The 25,822-nt window shown below is 32.6% G+C and overlaps 1 protein-coding gene across 1 annotated transcript in view; it reads right to left on the bottom strand.

The window, feature by feature from the left end:
- Positions 1-24,588, bottom strand: part of LOC143231654 (uncharacterized) — a 49,977-nt gene extending 25,389 nt beyond the window's left edge. The window contains exons 1-2 of the mRNA XM_076466206.1: positions 24,443-24,588; positions 5,765-5,970 (exon numbers count right to left, since the gene is read on the bottom strand). Coding sequence (XP_076322321.1) covers positions 5,765-5,970; positions 24,443-24,533 — 297 coding nt within the window. The 5' untranslated portion in view covers positions 24,534-24,588. The remainder of the gene's footprint in view (positions 1-5,764; positions 5,971-24,442) is intronic.
- Between the last annotated feature and the right edge of the window lie 1,234 nt (positions 24,589-25,822).

Below are 25,822 nucleotides of genomic sequence, written 5' to 3'. Positions count from 1 at the left end.
GAGTTTTCATTATTGTTAGTGTCTTGTAAGTAACTTCCTAATAAATTATTTATATTAAAAGCGTTGTCCGCAGTGTAAATCATGACTTGACTATATGACACCCGTTATAGTTTGTTTGTTTGTTTTTAAATTTCGTGCAAAGCGACACGAGGGCTATTTGCGCTAGCTGTTCCTAATTTAGCAGTGTAAGACTAGAGGGAAGGCAGCTAGTAATCACCACCCACCGCCAACTCTTGGGCTACTCTTTCACCAACGAATAGTGGGATTGACCATCACATTATAACACCCCCACGGCTGAAAGGGGGGACATGTTCGGTGCGACGGGGATTTGAACCCGCGACCCTCAGATTACGAATCGCACGCCTTAACACGCTTGACCATGCCGGGCCCTGTACAATAAAGAGATCTATCGATTCATTTAAGTCTGATAACATCCATGAAACTGTTTCTAAGTTGTTCATTTATATTAGACGCTGTTGTTTTTCTTTATAGTTTTCTTTCTTACGCTGCTAAGTAACAAAATTATGAATTATTTAGATTTCATTTTTGTTTTGTTATAGAAAATTGTTTGGAAAAGCATCATATTTGGTTTTGTTTATTAGTCACATAAATCTATACTTTCAGGAAGTTTATATATATTTTTATAATACACTCACTATTCCCCTTTAGTAACTACGGTAAGAATATTTAGATCTTCACGAACAAAAAAACATGTACATAAAACTAAAAATGATGCAAGTTTTATTATTGTAGTTTCTCACGGAATATTTCACTGCTAGAAAAACTAGTAATATTAATGATGTGTTTACTGAAAATTATGTAATTCAAACTGAAGAGTGTTTTCTAGTAATCAGAACTCAAGACGAAAGACTTTCGAAACGTCACGTCGTCTTCTACACTTGTGTTTTCATAACAAGCAGTTGTCGTCCACTCTACAAAGTTTCATCATGATTTCTCTGCCTAAACAATCTATCAAACAACAACTTTACTACTATTTGAGATAAAAACAAAATGTAAATATAAATATATATGTAGAAGGCTCGTAGGTTTTGTTTCGTTTTATTAATTCTTGGTCTCCCCCTGGTACAGCGGTATGTCTTCGGAATTACAAGTCTAAAATCAAGGGTTCGATTCCCCTCGATGTGCTCAGCAGATAACTTGATGTGGCTTTGCTATAACAAACACACGTTAATTCTTGTCTTATTTTGTTAATGGAAGTTCGTGTTTACATATTTTACAAGAACTTTGAGAAACTTCTAGAAGCACTGGATGGACCATCACCCACTTTGCTCAAGTTATTAAAGTGTTTTTAAGCCAAATTTTTCCAGAGGGTTGGATTAGTAAGAAGGATCTATTGAGTGGCCATCTCGGTCGCTCGATTTAACGTCTTCAGATTTTCATCTCTGGGACTTTTTATAAACAAACATAACAAAAAAGATTTTAAAGAACTGAACTTACGATATTGTCTTATCCATCCCTACTGCTGGGTTGAAAAAAAAATTTTTTCAGACTCTGAGTGTAGAATTAGATTAATTATAGCGAATGATGAAAATACGTAGAATTCAATGAATTATCAAAACGAAAACTTACAAGCCTTCTACTTGTCTTTATATTCAATTTTGTTATTAATCAACTTTATTTTTAGCGTATTCATTTTTAGACCCCATGTATTACAGTATAAGAATATTTAAGAAAATCACCTTAGGTGTGACAAGTAATAAAACAGAGGGACTCAGTGTGCGTCTTAAAGGAATGAAATCAAAACTGGTTGCTGAACTGGTAGCTACAACTGTAGTATTGATAGGAATTTTACAGCAAATATTTATTTATTATTTAGATGGATCGTATTTTTTGTTAAACCATGTGCATTATGGTGGGTAAATAACACGTCCTTCCTTTGTAGTAACGCCATGGAATTTAAATTAATAGTTTCATGGTATTGCCCCCATGCAATCGGTACAGCCATGCCAACCATCACTATTTATGCTAAATAGGATAGTTTTCTAAAATTTAGTAAAAACTTGTGTTGAAATATTAACAACGAATAATCAACAATAATCATCCATCTGTACGATTCATCTGAAAGCTTGAGATAATTTAATTTGTTGGCCTAACTAAATTTTATGTATTTTTCGTGTCTTTTCACGCTATAGTTATAGCATTCTTTAATTACAATGAAAAAAGAAACCCAAAAAACTAAAAACTGTCTATTCTTTGATAGATTGAAGACGAAAGGCGGAAGACTTTCGAAACGTCGTCCTCTACACTTGTGTTTCTATCACAGGCAGTTGCCGTCCATTCTACAAAGTTCAATTATAAAAACTGCCTACTTTTGCTCTTGGGTGAAGCTGTGGTGAAAATGCTAGACCATGCGACTTTCTGCACTGGCATGCGCCAAAATATTCGTTAAATGTGAGTGGCTCTAGTTGTATAACTTTGTACATGTGGTTTACACCAAATGAGATACCTAATTGTAGACACGTGGCTTATATTTACACCAGATAAGTCTACCAGTTATAGGTTATGAAGATCTATCAATGAACCATATCTGAAAAAAAAGAAAAAAAAAGACCCACAAAAGTTAAGTTTGTTTTTCTATCAAATAAAGTTTTCATATTTTTGATGTGAAAAAAATGAAAGGAAGAAACTGAATCCAGATCACCTACTCCCTAACGGATTATCTTGAAATTGGGTACGTTAAGTAAAACACATCCCCTGGATTACCTTGAAATGTGGTACGTTAAGTAAAACACATCCCCTGGATTACCTTGAAATGTGGTACGTTAAGTAAAACACATCTCCTGGATTACCTTGCAATTTGGTACGTTAAGTAAAATATGCTCTGGATTACCTTGAAATTTTATGTGTTAAGTGGAACACATCCCATGGATTACCTTGCAATTTGATGTGTTGCGTAGAACACATTCACTGAAAATATGTGATACTTTAGATTACTACATTCCTATTTCCAGAAGATGGAAAATTGGTAAACTTTCACTCCTGTTAAAACACACAGTGAGTTCTGCAGGTTGTATGTGTTGATTATAATGAAAGAATAATAATTTGTACTGCACTCTTAGCAGAACAATCTACCTTCATTGGACCCAAAACTCGTTAATATAAACATATTTACAACCTGTACTGTGAACTTTAAATAAAAAAAAGCTTTATACGTGTTTGTCACAAAGTGGTTAGTGTAAGCACCACTATCAAATTGTATCGAACCAGGAACCTGACAGATAAAACATACCTCAAAGTTTGAATCATTAAACTATTAACGTAATCATACGTAATGATAGCAATAGTAGAAAAGTAGTTACTTTTAATAGAGAACTGTTAACTGAAGTACACAACAAACTATCTTATACCAACCTTATTTTCTTCTAGCTGAGAAACTGTGGTTACTTTTAGTAAAGAACTGTTAAATGAACCCCACAACAAATTTTATCTTATGTTAACCTTGTCCTCTTCTAACTGAGAAACTATTAGTTTCAACAAAATAATATTTATAACATTAGGTAATTCTCAAGTTTTGTTTTTAATTATATGTAAACCTTTGAACTTTATAATGAATTGTTTTTATTCTTTGATTTTATTAATTATTCAAGAATGTTTTACTCATTAACTCATTAATTTTAATCGAAGTATTTTGTTTTTTGTATCTCTACTGAAGAGTTATAACATTTGTCGATATTATAAGAAGAAAGCTGGCAGACAATTCTAATTAATCTTTTTTCTGGTTTTTTCTTTCGGTTAGGTTGGTTGATGAGAATACCTTTCGTTGAGAAAAATACACAAACTTACTACAAACTTGAAAATCTCATAAGTTATGTTGAAGAAAAATACACAAAATTACTACAAACTTGAAAATCTCATAAGTTATGTTGAAGAAAAATAAACAAGATTACCACAAACTTGAAAATCTCATAAGTTATGTTGAAGAAAAATACACAAAATTACCATAAACTTGAAAATCTCATAAGTTATGCTGAAGAAAAATACACAAAATTACTACAAACTTGAAAATCTCATAAGTTATGTTGAAGAAAAATACACAAAATTACCACAAACGTGAAAATCTCATAAGTTATGTTGAAGAAAAATACACAAAATTACTACAAACTTGAAAATCTCATAAGTTATGTTGAAGAAAAATACACAAAATTACCACAAATTTAAAAATCTCATAAGTTATGTTGAAGAAAAATACACAAAATTACCACAAACTTGAAAATCTCGTAAGCTTGTTCAAGAGATAAGTAAGTAAAGTGATTTAAATAAAGTTTTAAAAATATTTTAAATAATATTTATAGCCTTTTTAAAGGTAAAGAAGGTTGAGACGTTATATTAAAAACGATCTTGGACATAAAACTATGTAATTCACTTGAAAATCACAGCCGATATAATGCGGTTGTGGAACAGTATGAATTAATTACACTTTAGCCTTGTACAACACTATGTAGATGGAGTGTTACCAGGCAACAACAAGCAGTCTAATCAAGAAGGATCTCCTCAGACAACAACAACGAACATAACCAAGAAGGATCTCTTCAGACAACAACAACAAGCAATCTAATAAAGGATCTCTTCAGACAACAACAACAAACATAATCAAGAAGGATCTCTTCAGACAAAAACAGAAAACATAATCAAGAAGGACTTTGCCAGACAACAGTAAGGAACATTACAAAGAAGGATCTCTTCAGACAAAAACAACGAACATAATCAAGAAGAATCTTTTCTTAGAAAAGCAGCACAAGGTACAAGTATCCAGCTGCTCACACGATAAATTTCTTTAACTGTCACATACATGAAATAAATAGAGAATATACACAGATTCGTGCAGTATGACTCTAAGACATACTAGTTCAGCCGCTTGATGCAGTGTCTATAAATTTTTAGGCGATAGGGCTATTAAACAGGCGATGGAAAGCTGTAGTCCTAAAATATTATATGCATTGTACAAAACCAGCAGAGAGAAGAGGTATTAGTATAACAGCCTTAAGACTAAGCGTTTTGTAATTGAAACTGCGCCGCAGGGCTGTTGTCAAGTGCGCGGTCGTCAGAGAGAACATGACCTGACGTTAAAATATAGAATGTAACAAACTGATGAGACATCACGTCATTTCAGTGTAACGTATCCTACTTCTGTACTTACATCTCGCTTCAAACAAAAATTATCGTTATCTGATCTCTTTACTTTAATAACTTAATTTTCAACTGACGAACAGTATTGAATACAAGTCAACTAAATTACAACTAAAACAATCATTAAAATGAAACACAGAGCTTCTTAACCAAGGGTAATTTCATTCGTTGAAATTTTAAATGGAAAACCTCTATGTAAGAATATTTTTCAAACCATAATTAATCTAATTAAGGTGGTATAATAATTAATATTAATATACGAAAGAAAAACAGAAGTTATTATTTGTACTTCAAAATACAAACAATTGTAGACGTGAAGAAATGAAACGTTTCATAAAGTAAAGGGTATTCAATATCACAAATTTGAATTTAAAATTAAAGCACACAAAGGCACGTGTTCTACTTACTTCACGAGCACCCCAAGAGGTTATACTTTTGTCAAGACAGCTGTAAATATTCAAATACTTACATTTAAGCCTTCGAGTGGTTGTCTTTGGTACTAAATGCCATTCATACGTACGTTACTCGGAAACCGCACTTCTGTATTGGTGATGAATGACATTCATCAAGCCAAACAAGAAAGAATACTTACGATATGGTTGTTAATCATACTTACATCCACGTACACGCCCAACAGGTTATATTTCTGGGCTGGAGGGTTATCATTTGGCAAATAACGGTAGAATTCCACATTGTTCTTGTACCACTTCACAGAATACAACTGTTCGGATTCTAAGTTGTAGGTGCAATTTAACCGCACGGGGTCGCCACTGCTAACAGCCGTCGGAACTTCCATTTTTTGTAGTCTCAGAGCTGAGACAACTAATAAGAAAGGAAACAAGTTACAGACACGAATACACTTATATACTCTCTATATAGGGAAGTATTCGAGGATATGTTAATGGTATCCAATGAACGTCTTTTTTTGTAGTTGTTTTGCTAGCTGGTTTCATGAACAACCTATACCACAGTTTGAGAGATATTTATGATTGTAAAACTTCTATAAGCTTTGAATGTACAAGAACTTAGTTTATACCAAACTTTAAATCAAAGAACTGTATTTATTCTTCTGTAAAACCAAAAACCTCATTTTCAGGACAAATTATATATGTTCATGGTACATGTTTATGTTCAAGATAAAGAAGGCATTTTTAAAAAAAATAAATACTCATGTTCATGTTATATATAAAATACACATGTTCTGGACTATTGTTTATCACCTTAATTTATGATAAATTTGTTCCAGTTTTTGATTATCGTTGTAAGCAAAAGTAATGTTAAATAGTTGAGTACTAAGTTATTAAACTTACCTTAAGTAAGCTGTATAAATAACTGTATTTCTTTAATATTATTTACAGAAGAACAAATGATCATAAACTCATTTATACTATTGAAATAATGCTCTGTTTACAATAATGTACTTTATACATTGCTTTTAAATAACATACTTTTATAAATATACGTATACATTTACGTATGTGTATCTAAACTACACTGTAAGGAAAGGCAATGGTGTGTTGTAGTAAGTGGGAAATAATCCACAAAACCTATTGACTCAATGATAGGCTTGTGGTTTCAAGTTTAGTCTAAACTTTACCCACAAAATAATGAACGGTTTTATCATTTGGTCTTCTCATATATCTACCAGTAAACTTGCACTGCGGGCCAGTGCTTCCGGTTAGACTAATTGACTGGTTTGGCATGAGGAATACACGAGGAACACGACTGCACCAAACTTAAATCGATGAGTAACATTGGAAGTAAGTGAGCCGAAACTCAACAACAGAGACTGGTAAGACACGCTATTGTGTTGAAACAACGGAACATACGAAGTATATCATCAGAGAGAAGTTACATTTCGTGTCTCAAGCAGTTCTGGGCTGTGGTAAAAAAGATACGGAACGTTAGAAGCTGCGGTCTCTCTCGTGTATCCGGAAATATGAAATATTTAAAGCAAGACCAGGAAATTAGAACCTGGTTTTATATATATACAAAAAGGGAAAAGGCTATTATATGGAGTCCGAAATTTTAATACTGGGAAGATATTTCATCAACTGTGAACATAAGAAGCAGTGATATTAGAAACACTAGTACTACACTTATTTGATTCTACTTTATTATTAAAAACCTTTTGCAATGTGCAGTGTAATTACAACGTCAGGTTTAATGTGCACTAGTCATTAAAGTTCGAAGCTTTTTAAATGTAACAAAGACGTGAACAGAAACAGTGAGATTTTGCTATAAATGGAATTCAAACTAATTAATCAGGTTGTAATAGATTACGTCTATTGATGCTATATGTCACAAATTATATGAAACATTTTTATGTTAAATATAGATTAATTACTTTAGTTTGTGCCAAAATACTAACAACGGGAAAACACGAGTGTACTGTTGAGATAATTAACAACAGTTGATCGAACAAATATCATTGGTTTCTTGTTACTGGCTGATGAACATGTCAAATTAAGCCTAAACTACCAAGAATTATTACTTTAAATTAAGAAAATTTTGTAAATTTGATTTGACCAAAATGAGCTTTGCACTATTTATACCTTTGAGGTTCAAGAAGTAGTAATAGCTATAATAGCTTTAATAGCTATTAAAATAGAGAATTATTTGAAAATGTTTTTTTTCCATAATACTTCTTTTCGTGAAGGCCCAGCATGGCCAAGCGTGTTAAAGCGTGCGACTCGTAATCTGAGGGTCGTGTGTTCGCATCCCGGTCGCGCCAAACATGCTCGCGTTATGATGTTACGGTCAATCCCACTATTCGTTGGTTAAAGAGTAACCCAAGAGTTGGCGGTGGGTGGTGATGACTAGCTGCCTTCCCTCTAGTCTTACACTGCTAAATTAGGGACGGCTAGCACAGATAGCCCTCGAGTAGCTTTGTGCGAAATTAAAAAACAAACAAACAAACAAACAAACAAACTTTTCGTGAATTTCCGAAATATGATGTTTGTAATTTGAAAGTACGACGTAAGGCAACTAGCGTTTTTATGAAACATATTGCGAGTATTAACGACAGAGGTTCGAACCAGAATTAAAAGTTTCTTTTAATTTGTCTATCAGTCTGTGTTTCATGCCATTGCTTGGTTTTCGTTGACGAATATTTGGTATATTTTTTAATTTAAAATTAAATAATAAAGTTCTATATGGTGTGAACCGTTTTCAATGCAGTATTGTATTTATGTATTTTTATAATTCACGAATTATTTGTTGTTTGTGAATAATCACGAAGCTAGAGAATGAACCATCTCTGATGTGCCCACCACGAATACCGAAACATCTTTTTCTGGACTTACCACTGAATCACCAGGGGACATCTATTATTTGCAAAGCTGTACTTGTACCAAAAAAAACTACTATCTAGCTTGTTGTAGAACAGTAACAGTCACGAAACTTACTCGCTTAGTTTTCAGGTTTAGTTTTTACACGAAGTTTTCAGACGAGATGTAAAAATCACTTAATTAGGTATATATCACACTAAACACATATTATGTGTTTCTTTAAAAGCCCCGTAAATATTAAAATAATCCCTTTTAAATTTTTATGTGCCGTTCAAACAAAAAGCACCTGCGTTGCACGTCTCTGAAGCTTTTATACCAGGCGCCAAGTTTGGAAAACTCGTGTTTCACGTATTTTGCTTGTCCACTTTGGCCACCTGGCGTTTCCAATTAAGAGCATTAAGTTAAACAAAGACCGAAGCTGCAGTTATCCGTTTAAGTGAAACTGAAAGTAAAATATTATCTAACCTAACAAAGTTTCACTGTAAATATAAAAAAAAAAAACGTTTCGGATATTCATGGAAACTTACACAAGGAATATGTTCAATCAACAGTCCTCGCATCTATCCTTGGGGTTAGTCTAACTGAACTTTAGAATTTGACTGTCACTTTTATAACGCTCACACGGATCGAGCGGGACACGAAACTCGGATCCTCAGATAGGCAGTCTCACTAACTGACGACTAGACGCACAAATAAAGAAAACAAAAGTTGTGCAAGAGACTGAAATACGTGGCTTTTATCTTCTTCAGTCTCACCTCGCGAAGATCTTATGCACAAAATACTTGATTTTAACCATAAAAGTTGAATTAAGTTAAGTTTTTTTTAATTAAGCACAAAGCTACACACGGGCTATCCGTGCTCTGCCCACCACAAGTATCGAAACCCGGTTTTTAGTATGGAAGTCCGCAAACATACCACTGTACCAGAGTGACTCGGTCGTATTATTATTCAAGATTTGTTGAGAAGTGGATATATATTATACTTCACCTGTGTTCTGCTGAAGTATCGTTGTTACCACATGCTCCAGGATTATTTGACATCAGAGGTTGTTCTACACATAATCTGTGACGTATGTTCCCCCTAGCGACTCACTTTTCAAGCCTTCAGACTTGGTGAAATTGTAAATGCAAAGGTTTTTTTTGTCATGAAAGATCGGTAACTTGAGTTAAAACTTTAATGGATTCCAGTTTGCTGAGGTAAATTTTTAATCAAATGTTAAGTTTTGTCTAAATCTTTTATATCGTGAAGACTTTTAATTAATTTTTTTTCCCTCTGGTCTTAAGAAGTCACGTGATTTACGTTTCAGTTCTGTTGCTAGGATACAAACCTACGAAATTAGTAGCGTAATCTGATAAACATCTTTGAACCTCATCAGTTGTCCAACAAACACGGTTGCCTCTCAACAGAATAATAATATTATTGCTATATTATAACAAAGTAATAATATTATTGTTATATTATCACTATTGGAATGTTTTACAGGAGACATATGGACAGGCTTCAAAAACAATACTATAGCTACTTACACAAATAACCCACTGCGTATCAAGACAAAACAGCCCAAACAGAATTAGGTTGTACAGAGATAATTACTGTAGTATACGCTTTATGTGACAACGTTATTGAACATGTTACGAGGTGATTCTTGTTTGTAATATTTTAAATATGAACTGTATTGAGTAGCTTTACCTTTCTAAGCTAAATACGTGGATTTTATGTAACAAACCATTAAGCTCTTTAGACACCCAATTAACAGTATTATATTAGTTTTCTTTAATGAAACTATTGCTAAGCTACAAGAATTAGGATCATTTTATGATCAGTATGGTAATGTTGTTGGGATCATTTTATGATCAGTATGGTAATGTTGTTGGGATCATTTTGTGATCAGTATGGTAATGTTGTTGGGATCATTTTATGATCAATATGGTAATGTTGTTGGGATCATTTTGTGATCAGTATGGTAATGTTGTTGGGATCATTTTGTGATCAGTATGATAATGTTGTTGGGATCATTTTATGATCAATATGGTAATGTTGTTGGGATCATTTTATGATCAGTATGGTAATGTTGTTGGGATCATTTTATGATCAGTATGGTAATGTTGTTGGGATCATTTTATGATCAATATGGTAATGTTGTTGAGATCATTTTGTGATCAGTATGGTAATGTTGTTGGGATCATTTTGTGATCAGTATGATAATGTTGTTGGGATCATTTTATGATCAATATGGTATGTTGTTGGGATCATTTTATGATCAGTATGGTAATGTTGTTGGGATCATTTTATGTTCAGTATGGTAATGTTGTTGGGATCATTTTGTGATCAGTATGGTAATGTTGTTGACCAGAAATAAGTCACGGAGGGAGATAAGTCACTGAGGCCAACTTTGTTTGTAACAGAAATACAAGTCCTTATTTCAGTCCTGTCACGTGTTTGAAACGTACATCCAGAATCAGAGTTAGCTCAGTGTTACAAATTCAGTTTATTCATATTCAAGAACTCGTCCCGTTCAAATACTGCAGTGAGATAAAAGGTGAAATTGTTAGATGATCCCAGAAGTTCTTCTACCAGCCTTGCCAACAGTGTCTGATCGTCTCCAGGGAGACGATGAGTCACGAGGTAGTTGAATCGCATCAGGAAATTCATTGTGCTGAGCTTGTTAACTAGTTGGTCGTCGACTGCTATCGTTGCTTATCTGCTTCCTGTACATGTTAGATCAATCTTAGGACTAAAATATTCCTACACAAACTTTCAGTCAATCTTCATGACTCAGGTACTAACAGAAAGTTTGTCATAAATTATCGCCACACAATTTTTATGTGAAATAAAGATTTCTTTTGCACAGCATTTGCAAATGAAGTCTGAAACATAATCATGTTAATCTAGAGATCTTATTGTTGTAAATTGTAGTCATTGTTCTGACGGTGCAATGGACTTCAGTTTCAGCATGACGTCATATTAGCCGCATGCCACACGAATTTTAAAATTGTTTATTTTTTAAGTTTAATTAATATCAGTAATGTATATAATATTATTCTGTTTTTTTTTCCTTCTTTGTTCGTTAGAATAGAAGCTTTTGTATTTCATTGTGTAATTTCATTAAAACTGTGTATATTTTGTATGTTCCAATAATTAAAGTACATATGAAAATTATAATTTTCATATATACTTCATTGCTGAACTTGTTAATGTACCCACCCCATGAATGGGGAAGACATGGGATACTCTAATGTGGGTTGGTAGTGATATAGCTCAGGTCAGATCCAAAAACAAATTTTCCTAGATCACTCCTAAAGGTAAACGCTAGGTTTGATAACAATTAGTTCAGCGGTTCGCCACTTATAAGCAGACACAATGCATGAGAAAGTCATAGGAGCTGCGGGGGGTCATATTTGGGGATTATACCCCAGCGCTCAGTTTCCAGAGAGTTCTAAGAGTATATACGAGGTTTGGTGATAATTATCCAGCGATTCGACATATACCGACACACATGCCTTTACCAAATAAAGAGGTCACGTGTTGACAAATTAACTCCCGCTTCCTTTAATAAAACTAAGTTTCTACAAGCACACTTTTGTTTTAACAGTTTATAACGGATTTTAATAATTTCTTCGCGATATAGTTTGTAAGCGCATATGTTCTCCATCAGTTAAGTAAAAGGTGATTTATTTGCTTGTGTCTATTCTTGAGCCACGCGTGTACAACTACAAATATAACAATGTTGTACAAGAAGGAGACTGTTCGATATTTAACAGACCATTTATTCTTTTAATTACTTACTACGTTAGCTTTTCAAGAACCATCTAGAAAAATCTCAAATTCTATTAAGTTGTTGATTCTTCGAGTCGTAATCTTTGAGGTTAGTGTTAAAAGTAACTACAAGCTTGCAGGTGCAAATAACACCATAGTAATAAAATAAATTACATTTACAAAATATATATATTTATATGTATATATAAATTATCTTTAAATTTTTTCATTAAGAGTGGGCCCGTTCATCTACGCGAAGCAACATTTTCAAAATGTTGTTAAAATATTTAAAAATTGATGTGAGGTCGTATATAGAATTAACATATGCCTCAGTCTATTTGATCATGTCTTATTTGATAAATCACTAAATACTGATTGATGAAAATATGGTAAACATGTTACTTAATAAAACAAAGTGTAGTTTTTACGATATTGTAGAAAAAAATTTGATTTTATTTAAATTGGTTTGTTTTGAATTTTGCGCAAAGCTACACGAGGGCTAACAGCACTATCCGTACCTAACTTAGCAGTGTAAGACTAAAAGGAAGGCAGCTAGTCATCACCACCCACCGCCAACGATAGTGGGATGGACCGTAACATTACGACGCCCCCATGGCTGTAAAGGCGAGCACGTTTGATGTGAGGGGGATTCAAACCCGCGACCCTCGGATTACGAGTCGAATGCCTTAAACATTTGGCTATGCCCGGGCCAAATGTTTAAACCGTTTTAGAAACGGATAAAAACTTGAAGTAAATTTTATAGACCAATCAGTATCTTTTGTAAGTATATGGATTGGATGAAATACTGTGACGGGTTTACAATTGTATATCTACTTTGATATCGGCTGTATTTTGAGGCAAACATATATTTAGAAATGCGTGTAACTTATAATATTGTATCTGTATTGTAAAATTCCCGCCTATTCACAAAAAACTGTACAAGATTTTCGAGTGTACGAATGAACAATATGTGTTTTACCTAAATATTACTGTATTGTTGTGCAGGATGAAATTTCTAGAAACTCTTTTCACGTCCATAAATGTAACCAACGCGACGCGACAAGAGAAGTATACATTGTTGGTTTGCTACAGTTATATAGTATAAACCTTGGATTCCCGCCCGATGCAACAACATTTTGAGCCCGGCATGGCCAAGTGTGTTAAGGCGTTCGACTCGTAATTCGAGGATCGCGGGTTCGCATCCCGGTCGCGCCAAACATGCTCGCCCTCCCAGCCGTGGGGACGTTATAATGTGACGGTCAATTCCACTATTAGTTGGTAAAAGAGTAGCCAAGAGCTGGCAGTGGGTGGTGATGACTAGCTGCCTTCCCTCTAGTCTTACACTGCTAAATTAGGGACGACTAGCACAGATAGCCCTCGAGTAGCTTTGCGCGAAATTCAAAAAACAAACAAACAGTAAACCTTGGAAGCTATAACTGTAATTAGCGCTTATTAATTAAGAATTGAAGATAACTGACCAGAACATTTATATATTTCGAACATTATAAACCATTTAACTTCAGTGGGTTCCCATTGGACAACAGTATTTTTAAGAAAATATAACATTAATGGCGAAAAACTCGATGCGCGATACGCGAAAAAAGAAGTATACAGAGCTAGCTAGTGAATTATATCTACATCAACTCGAATTTAATTCGCTCATCGCGAAGGGCGAGCATGTTTGGTGTGACGGAGATTCGAACTTGCGACCATCAGATCGCGAGTAGAGCGTTCTAACCAAACCACCTGGCTCTATCGGGTCAACTTTAAACAAAGAAATTAATATTCGCAGTTGCGTAATTAAACACGAGGGAATTCTCAATAGCGGTGGTCTTGAAATTCTTTCGGGCAGGATTAGAGTAAAATAATGTATGATAGTCTTATTAGCTATATTTTTATACGTCAACAATAGCAAGTGTGGGGCGCATGTATACTTGATCAAATTTTATTACTCGTCAGAATCTCCATCAGTCTACCGTCAAATTGAATTTTTTTTCGCAAGATTTGAGCAAATACGTGGTGAATTACATCAATTGAAAAAGTTTAGCCTCCTGAGTCCTAAACTGTAATTATATTTCAAATCCGCTAAGAGATTACGGAGCTATGAACTAAAAGTTTGTACTTGAAAGAACTTAGAGCCGTTCTACGAGCCAATGTGCAGCGGCTAAAAGTAACTCCCCAAAGTTTCATGGTTACTTAAACTACTTGTACTTTAAACATTAGTAGTGAGAACAAACAAACAGGATTTGTCTTAGGAGGAAACAGTTAGGTTTTATTTTTAATTCCTGAGGGAATTACTTCTTAGAAAAAAGTAAGTTAGGACTAAGTAGAAGGACTGAATGCTTCCCAGAAGGCCAAGCATGATCAGTGTGTCAGTATGTGTGTTACAACATTAGTGTTACTCACGAGGCTTAATGTTCTCGAATTGCCACAGCTTAGTGTTTTTATTGCCAGTTCACAAAAACGCTAACCATTTAAAAACACAACGCAACAGAAGTCCATAGAGACAGGGAGAACAATAGAATTCAAGACTGATGTATAACAAAACAAACGTTGCGAAAGAAAATCCTAATAAAGTCCAAGAAAAGCATACCTAAAGAGCAAAAGCTAATCCTATTTGAAACTAAGGGCCTTACTAAGTGTATAACTTAAAACGATATGAAATATTCAACACGCCTATTAACCACACTACAATAAATCATAGCTCTCGAAAAAGGTTAAAATTGTTTTTCTTTTAGAAACAGACTTAATTACACAGGCGCTTTCAACGTTACTGTGTAGCTCTCTAAGTCACTTTGCTGGTATTAAAAGATAAAACACACAGAGAAGTATTCTTTGATACACCAATTTTCTTATACATATACTAAAACGAACTGTTTTACTCCTGTTGAAAAAACAAAGTGTGAAAGACCATAATTACAAGAGATCGTTAAAGTATAATTTTAACACGATTAGTAATGTAATTTAAACAGTTTTAAATTTTAACACGATTAGTAATGTAATTTAAACAGTTTTAAAGGATTTTTTCGATGATTAAGTGTTACTACTTTATTAGATAGATGTGTATAACAATGATTCTGACAAAGTCCTTCAGTGTTAATGCTACGAACTGATTTTGCATAACTACGTTTTTTTACAGGGAACCAAGATGACACTTGTTCTTAACCCCTATGAGTTTTATAATAAATTACCAGATCAACAAAAACTGGTTGAACCAATTCGAGAATTTTCTTGCCATGTTTGTTTCTTTAATAAACACTCCCTCGAATAAAAGGTTTTATTAGATTTGAACATAGAACAGTTTGAGCAACTTCCAAATAAACTGCTGACGTAATGAGTTTTTCAATTACTTTTTAGCTAAATCAATAATCACATATCAGTTTCGCGAATTAAGGTTTCTAACTACGTCAGGAGAGTGCTGTACTCTTACTATATTGTGTGTTTGTTCAAAGACAAGAGGAACACAATTATATTTTCTTAAACTTATTCACTGTGTAAAAGAATGAACGAAGCGTAGAACTCTTAATGTTCAGATAACAAACCGTAAAACACGAATAACTGAGTTTCATAAACTTTTGTATTTCAAGAGATGCTGTTTGTTATTGAGCACAAAGCTACGTAAAGGGCTATCTGTGCTCTGCCCGCAACGGATATCGAATCTTGGTTTCTAGCGATACAAGTCCGGAGATATACGGCTGTGCCACTGGGGGCGCATTTCAAGAGAAATTAGTAATTAATCTATTATGTCAACTATTTAGAAAGTAAAATTATGAACTTTCTGAATACCAGTTTTAAAAAGTAATTTTAGAAAAATGTTAGCTTTGTTCAGTCTCACTCGAACCATACGATATAAAGAGCTAAATACTAGAAACTTACTGAATAATCTAGAATTATTTGGGAAAGAATTTAATCAGTGTTCACTCATCGCCCATATCCATTCTACTCAAGCGCTGGGATTTCAATCCTGATAAAAGTTTGTGTATTTGTTTTTTTGAATTTCGCGCAAGACTGCTCGAGGGCTGTCTGCGCTAGCCGTCCCTAATTTAGCAGTGTAAGACTAGAGGGAAGGCAGCTAGTTATTACCACTCACCGCCAACTCTTGGGCTACTCTTTTACCAACGAATAGTGGGATTGACCGTCACTTTATAACGCCACCACGGCTGAAGGGGCTAGCATGTTTGGTGCGACCGGGATTCGAACCTGCGACCCTCGGATTACGAGTCGAACGCCTCAACACACTTGACCATGCCGGGACCTCTGATAAAAGAACTAACACATTCGATCATGTACAAAAGTGTAATAAATCTCAGGAAAAAAAAAAGTCTAACACCTTGTTCTTCTCAAGTGAAATAATCAGTTATTCGAAAGCCTGGTATTTTTTGTGTGTAAAGTTCTAATACTGGAATGATAAAAAAAAAACATTAACTACATAATTTCTACAGTTACTTGAACGAAGAAACAAATGGATGAAACAAAAGTCCTCCATAATGCGAGAAGAGATCTAACACTAAGAAATGAGGATAAATGGTGTTTGTGTAATAGTTTATATAACACCATTTTTGAACTGCTTCACTCCAGTACTATTATACGTGTTTATTAAATTTTCTTAAAAGCAACACATTCCTCGAATACTTGACACATTCAGTGTATACTTCTCCACGCTTTAACAATCACGATAAATAAGTTGTCACGTGACTGGAACAACTATAGTTATTTTAACAACGTTTCCATTGAACATTTTGTGCAACGTTTTTATTGCTTATGGAGAACAATTACGAAAACTGTTTTAACTGAGGTAGAACATTCATGTCTTTCTAGTTTTATTGATTCATTTAACGAACCTGGTGAACTTACAAATTACACTTATACACAGCGATAACAGTACGTATACTTTAGCGACTCCGTGTATGTGTAAGTGTATAACTGGTTTATTTATAACGCAAGTAAGAACGTTTCAAGTGGAAACGTTAATCACAAATTGAAGCGTCAAAATATCCACTACATAACAGAGTTTCTGTTGACATTTTAAAGCCACGATAACTGTATCTGACAGTTGATGTGAGTTGAATACGCTCACTCTGTACTGAGATTTAATTTTGTTATTGTTATATACAAATGATACAAACTACTAAAGGGGAGGACAAACATTCTTTGTAAATTAATAATGTTTAGATTAAAATTTGATTTCTAGCCATAATAGACTTTCTGAATACGAATATAATAAAATATGATTCAATACAGATTTAGTATAATAATATCGTATTCAACAAGCAGGTGGATTTGACTGCAAATATCCCTGTAGAAGAAGGTATGTTAGGAAGTTTATAATTTCTGACAACACTTTGTTTATTTGCTCTGAAACAATAAGTTTTTTTTTTATGAAATCAGTAACATTATAATATTAACTGGTACTTTATATTGAAATATATGTCTGATAATGGTCCTTTATTAAAACCTTATTTCGATTCATTTTGTCTTTACTTTATATTGAAATATATATCTGATAATGGTCCTTCATTAAAACCTTATTTCGAATCATTTTGTCTATACTTTATATTGAAATACATGTCTGATAATGGTCCTTCATTAAAACCTTATTTCGATTCATTTTGTCTATACTTTATATTGAAATATATGTCTGATAATGGTCCTTTATTAAAACCTTATTTTAATCCATTTTGTCTATACTTTATATTGAAATACATGTCTGATAATGGTCCTTCATTAAAACCTTATTTCGATTCATTTTGTCTATACTTTATATTGAAATATATGTCTGATAATGGTCCTTTATTAAAACCTTATTTTAATCCATTTTGTCTATACTTTATATTGAAATACATGTCTGATAATGGTCCTTCATTAAAACCTTATTTCGATTCATTTTGTCTATACTTTATATTGAAATATATGTCTGATAATGGTCCTTTATTAAAACCTTATTTTAATCTATTTTGTCTTTACTTTATATTGAAATATATATCTGATAATGGTCCTTCATTAAAACCTTATTTCGATTCATTTTGTCTATACTTTATATTGAAATATATGTCTGATAATGGTCCTTTATTAAAACCTTATTTCAATCCATTTTGTCTTTACTTTATATTGAAATATATGTCTGATAATGGTCCTTTATTAAAACCTTATTTCGATTCATTTTGTCTTTACTTTATATTGAAATATATGTCTGATAATGGTCCTTTATTAAAACCTTATTTCGATTCATTTTGTCTTTACTTTATATTGAAATATATGTCTGATAATGGTCCTTTATTAAAACCTTATTTTGATCCATTTTGTTTTTAAGTAACGGCTGACAAGATGAGCAGGGATTGCTTCCAATATAATTACATGAAATATAAGATTAGGAAGGTAACAGATGATATGGAAACTAATCAGAGATAAATCCACTCAACTGAATAAAGAATAATAAGAGAAAGATAGGCCAGAAACGTTATGTCTATTGTTCAAAACTTGAAGACAATGCCTAATACTTTAAAAAGTAACCGACTAATTGAGATATCTCTTCAAAATGAACGATTATGTTCAAATATTTAGTGCCAAGTAATGTAGATAATTTAGAGAATATAACTGTTGTCCAATGAAGTAAATTTTTGTAATTCGAAAACAAATGCATTTTCTAACATTGAGTAAAATCAAAACAGTTTAGAACCAGAAGTGTGTTACACATGCGACAGTAGTGAACTCTCACTATTTGGATGAAAAGTTTGAAAATAAGTTAAATTGAAATGTAAATCCTTCAGTTGCATAATGTCAAAAAATTTTAATTTTGAATAAATAATCAAACGATTCAAGACTAAATAGAAGAGTTTATTTTTTCTGTTTTTCAAAACCATTTAAAATTGAATATTACATTTTGGATTATCTACGGATTTTTGCTTTTTCAAAATTAAACACAGATTTACCATCATTTGAATGTAATCTAGTTCGAAAATGAATATAATAATTTTTCTTAACGTACTCTTCTGGATTAAACAGTAGTTCTTCCATATAACAAACTTACCAGATAAAATACATTTATATAACGAACTTACCAGGTAAAATACAGTTATATAACGAACTTACCAGGTAAAATACAGTTATATAACGAACTTACCAGATAAAATACAGTTATATAACGAACTTACCAGCTAAAATACAGTTAAATTTTTTAGTTGATAATATTAATCAGGACTAAAGAGATATTACCTTCGATACAACAGATATTGCATTCTATACAACAGATATTACCTTCTATACAACAGACATTACTTTCTATACAACAACTACATTGTATAAAATATTTAAAACCGACATAAATTAGTAAACGGTGAAGAACTGAATAAATGATTGGACATTATGTGTATTTTTAATATTCGACAAAAGACAACCTGCTTAATAATAGAGAAGAATAGATAGTATCAGATTTGTTATTCACATTTTATACAAATATAAGTTCACTGCAATGGGTAAAAAAAATCTCAAACCGTTATCCATATAAAATGTATTGGATAATATAAGTTATGGTTTTGCTTATCTCTGATTTACCGACTTACAAGGGAGTTTATGTAACATCTTACTCGTATTTACTCACCAAAAGAAAGTAATGAATACAGTTAATTACTCTAAATGACAATCTATGTTTGCAGTTTTCTTGTGTGCTTCAAGCTTACATATGAGTCAATATTCAGTAACCACCTTAATATGCCATTGATAGCCTTACCGAACTGTACCTTACATTCTATAACGAAATTTTGAAACTTCACAACTTGGTGAGGTAAGTACATTTTTACATAAGAAAAGAACTTAGAAATTTGGATGTATATAGCTTCCAATTAAATATTTCACTACATCAGTAACGGTTCTGATAGTTAAGAAATGAAAGGTAAAACTAGAATATTTACCGCTTGAGTCATAGAAACATTTATATATATATTATAACCGTATTGATAACACGCTTGTCACGGCTCCACACTGTGATATGTATACATATATATATATATATATGTACGTATGTATTATTTCAATATGTTTTATTTTCATGATATAATTTTAGAAAGGACCAATAAAGCTAATGATTCCGCGCAGGCAATAAATGTAATAAGAAAAATATGAATGATTTCATAACTGTTCATGAAAGAGATACGTACAACGTTGCAGTTACAAGAGAAGTTCGAATGTATATATAATACCTAGAGGAAACAGTTCGATATATCTACCAATGCTGGCTATCATATTTCAAGGAAGAACGTTATATTAGTTTTGAGTTTATTAAATAACTTAGGAAGGACAGTTCACATTCTTAATCAACATTTTTACCTCAAATATTTTCCATCGAACTGGTCCCATTAAACAAAAATATTCAACGTATTATTAGATAGAGAAATATAATTGGTAACTTTCACAGGAAACCAAAAAAAACCAAAAAAACTAGGTTGGAAATACCAGCTGTTGAAGTTCCAGTTTGCAAGATAATGAATTAATTTAAAGTACTCGTTATGATAAATTAGTGTATATTTTACTGAACATTTAAGAAAGAAAACCAAACACTCAGTGATTATTAAAGTCCATTGGTGTATTGCGGAAAAAAACATTACTTTCTTAACCTAACAGAATAACAATAAGCTTACATTATCAATGTTGGGATACAGTGATTGACTGTAGTGACTGTTTATACAGTACCAATGTTGGGATACAGTATTGACTGTAATGACTGTTTGTACAGTACCAATGTTGGGACACAGTATTGACTGTAATGACTGTTTATACAGTACCAATGTTGGGATACAGTATTGACTGTAATGACTGTTTGTACAGTACCAATGTTGGGACACAGTATTGACTGTAATGACTGTTTATACAGTACCAATGTTGGGATACAGTATTGACTGTAATGACTGTTTATACAGTACCAATGTTAGGACACAGTATTGACTGTAATGACTGTTTATACAGTACCAATGTTGGGACACAGTATTGACTGTAATAAGTGTTTGTAGCTTTACCTTCTTTAGTTAAAACTATTTAACTGACTTATAAAAATAAATACAATACTGTGTGTGATTAACTTTAATTTTTATTCGACCTTTTAATTAGATGAAACGATAACAAAATTATACTAAAGCAAATTTTGCTCATGCAACAAAAGTTCATTTGAATCTGTAATTTAAAAGTGTGTGATTCCAGCGAGTTTTCAAAGTAAATAAATATAAGGATGGCTAATATTACCATCCATACATAATAGTACTGATGGAGTGTAATAGAATGTTAAAAGACACAAATAGGATAGAAATAACCCAATTGTGGTTAAATAGTTTCATGTATATATAGATGTATGTTAATTGTTTGCTGTGCTATTACGTAGAGACAATGCAATTGTCATCTCTACCACTTTGTTTCAAATGTTTTTAAATATTAGCGATCGCTACTTTTACTTTCTTTTTGTAAATGTTTTTCTGTATTTATTTGCTTGTTTTTCTAATAGACACAGGAAGGTTGTGTTTATAAGCGAGTTTTAAATACAATGAAGTTCGAACTGTAATAGTTATTGTTTATCTATTATTCACTGATAATTCCTTTTTCATCCTGTACTTGAGTTTTTAAAGGAACAAGAACAAATATCTGTTAAATAAAGTTTGTTTTATGGTTCATGTATTGTAGGAGCTCGTGCCAACAAAGTAACGGAACAATAAGTAAGTTGAGAAGTTGATAGCTCAAAACACAAGTTCATACAATGGTATTTCTTAGAATACGTGCGATAGTAATATAAATAGGTTAACTGCGAGTTCATCCAGCGCTAATGCATGAATTGTGACAATGTTTTTCTATCAGAAAATACCTTTAAAAATTAATGTTTAAACTAGTCATGCTCAAGAGAAATCTTTAACCATTTATTTCAACTTCTAGCACACTAACATTCATCTAATAATCCTCTATTTGTTTTAATGTATATTAATTCTGATTTATAGTTAGATAATTTGCTGGAATTTGAAGAGTGAACTCTTTTACAGTTAGAGGTGATAGACGTAAGTATTATTGTTATTGTACAAAATATAAAATAAGTGTTAGGTTTGAGAACTTAAATTTAAAATAAATGTTAGGTTTGATAAGTGTTAGATTTGAGATATTAAATATAAAATAAGTGTTAGGCTTGAAATATTTAGTGTGAAGTAACTGTTAGGTTTGAAATATTTAGTGTGAAGTAACTGTTAGGTTTGAAATATTTAGTGTGAAGTAATTGTTAGGCTTGAAATATTTAGTGTGAAGTAACTGTTAGGTTTGAACTGTTAGGTTTGAAATATTTAGTGTGAAGTAACTGTTAGGTTTGAAATATTTAGTGTGAAGTAACCGTTAGGTTTGAAATATTTAGTGTGAAGTAACTGTTAGGTTTGAAATATTTAGTGTGAAGTAACTGTTAGGTTTGAAATATTTAGTGTGAAGTAACTGTTAGGTTTGAAATATTTAGTGTGAAGTAACTGTTAGGTTTGAAATATTTAGTGTGAAGTAACTGTTAGGTTTGAAATATTTAGTGTGAAGTAACTGTTAGGTTTGAAATATTTAGTGTGAAGTAACTGTTAGGTTTGAAATATTTAGTGTGAAGTAACTGTTAGGCTTGAAATATTTAGTGTGAAGTAACTGTTAGGTTTGAAATATTTAGTGTGAAGTAACTTTTAGGTTTGAAATATTTAGTGCGAAGTAACTGTTAGGTTTGAAATATTGAATGTGTTGTAGGAATGATGTGTTATCGAAATGATATCGTTTGTGTAAGAAACGACTCAACCGTTGACCCACAAAAAAATTCATATTTGTAAGAAATGTTCGTATTCTTCTCATTATGTGAATCGTCTAATTAGAGTATCAAATTGTATCAGGTTATTTAATAAAATGGATATCGCGTTATCTGAGAACCATTTAAATTATGTGTAGGTGGCACACACAAGAAATCACATATTCTCGAACGAATGGTACTTCTGACATTGTTTGTTCCATCCAAATACGAGAAAATTTAGTTTGCGCGAAGTCACCGTTATTGTCCGTAAGTTGTACGTTTGTGTAAGTAAAAAAATGAGCAAAACAAGCAGATTCTGTTACAAAATAATCGCTTATGAGTTTCATACATGAATAACTAGAAAATAATCTGTGCAGGAGAAATTCCAAACAGTTCAAGAATTAAAAAAAATCGATTCACATTCAAGTAGAAATATAACATCGTACATTCATACAGCCTTACCTTTATGGTTGTTCATAGTCTCATGGAAATTACATGTTTAAAATACAAGTAAGAAAGTTATTACAAATATCTAATAAGTACTTTAAAATATTAGCATGATTTACACAATTATAATTTTGCAAATATAATTAAATAGTCATTTGAAGAAAATTACGTAACAAATAGTAATATTATTATCAACTACTTTAACTAGTTAACTATTAGAACATAATAGTTAAAAAACCTGGTTTATAAGATAGTTAAGCGTTCACTTCGGCCCGGCATGGCCAGGCGGGTTAAGGCGTTCGACTCGTAACCTGAGGGTCGCGGGTTCGCATCCCCGTCGCGCCAAACATGCTCGCACTTTCAGCCGTGAGGGCGTTATAATGTGACGGTTAATCCCACTATTCGTTGGTAAAAGAGTAGCCCAAAAGTTGGCGGTGGGTGGTGATGACTAGCTACCTTCCCTCTAGTCTTACACTGCTAAATTAGGGACGGCTAGCGCAGATAGCCCTTGAGTAGCTTTGTGCGAAATTCAAAAAACACACAAATACCTTTCGGTTGTGATATTTTCTATGTTTAAACGGTTTAACAATTTTGATGATGTTAACTGTTATATTTCTTTGTATTATATTGATTTAAATAGTATCGTCCCAGTTGAAAAGACGGTATAATCACCGCCTTGTTAAAAACGTTACATAACAGAATGCCATATCTGACCTTCATTGTGTGTTCGTATCATAAGCGAATTAAATATTTAGTTCAGTATTTTAATTACCTATCATTCTTTGTATGATACGTCACGAAATTCTATACTAAAAAACAGACACACACAAACACGTGAAACGGCTCAATTCGCCTCTTGATAAAGTAACTTTATGTCATGTTGTGACATCTGTGACCACTTTTCCACTTAATAAGACATTAGTGCGCGTGGTAAAATAGACACGCGAAGCTCCTGACTAAGGAACATTCATTGAAAGAGAAGATTGTTATTTATACATTTCTTTACGGGAAACATTACTCGCTATCTTACCTTGTCCGAGAAAAGCAGCAAGCGTTATGAAGATGAGCATTGTGGGACAGTTCATGAACGTGAGCCTGAGAGTCCGCGAGGGACAGAACATCCATTCAACTCTCTGACGTATCGAACACTGGGTGAATTACACTCGTCTCGTTGGCTTGCTCCACATTAGCCACCCCTCGGTTTGGCATGTGTCACGGAGAACGCCATCTGGTGAAGGCTTCATTCTATTTTTCTTACTAATTATTGATGCGTTTTTGATGTTAGTTATTACATTCTTATTACAAAAAGCCTCCACGAGAGTGTTGGGTGATGTGGCCGCCAGGAGGATACGATAGACAAAGCTCCATCAATATGCACTGAGCTGGAGAACCAAATCCATAATCTTTCTTCTTTTTTTTTTTTTTTACAGATTTCAGTGAACCTAATTGTAATTGCAAATAACCAGATGAGAGGGAGATACTTCATTGCTTAATAATATCAGTTTGTAGACTATAAGAAGTGACCGTAGAAACCAATAGTTTGGTATTTAATATTTAGATATAGCGTACATTAGTGCACGTACAAAATGTATTATATTTCTTGTCGTGTTTTGTCTTTATGATTACATATATTTGTTCCTCAGCTGAAATGCCATAAAATCTTTCACATAGGCCTAATGACCATTTATTACCTGCCTTAATATATTCTAACAAATCAAACAATAGCGAGTGCAGAAAGCAAAACGTTTATTAAAATTACTGGCTTTACGAGACTCAACTGCTATAAACATGTAGAAATATAAATCATCATACGTAAGAAAGATTTATGTTTCACTCGTTTACAGCGTGAAGATTTTGCCTGTTTAGTTGTTATTTAGTATTAGTGTTATAGGATCTACACTGACTAGTATTTGTATCATTGAAGAATTATATTAAATAAACTCGCTTATAATGTGTCTCCTAATAAAGACATGAACGAAATTCGAGTATTTGTTTTCATCAATGCTAGTAGATATCTCTTAATGACGTCAGGCTAATAGTTAGATGCTTAATATTTTAACTATTAGTTAGATTTAAATATTTATTTTCCCCAAGCATGTTGTCAGGCTTAGCTTTCATTATAAACTTTTAAAATTAAGAGTAAGAGAAGAGACCAAGTTTGAATCTGTTTGTTAGGCTTAATTTAGAATTACCACATTGGTTTCTATATGTTTCTATGTAATTTTAATATATAGGATTCTAATGTGGTGATAAACTAGTTTTTGTTTCATTGCTCACAGTTTTTGTGTTAATATTTTGTTTCAATTGTGTCAAAAATATAACCTTAAAGTAACTAAGCAGAACGTGTATTTGCTAGGCTTCATGTTATTTATGTAAAGGTTAATCAAGGAATTGGTTTGAGTTTCAGTAT

Source organism: Tachypleus tridentatus, chromosome 11 (assembly GCF_004210375.1).
Source record: "Tachypleus tridentatus isolate NWPU-2018 chromosome 11, ASM421037v1, whole genome shotgun sequence".
Taxonomy (NCBI): Eukaryota; Metazoa; Arthropoda; class Merostomata; order Xiphosura; family Limulidae; genus Tachypleus; species Tachypleus tridentatus.
Note: the sequence above shows the minus strand (reverse complement) of the source record. Positions and strands in the feature narration are given on the sequence as shown.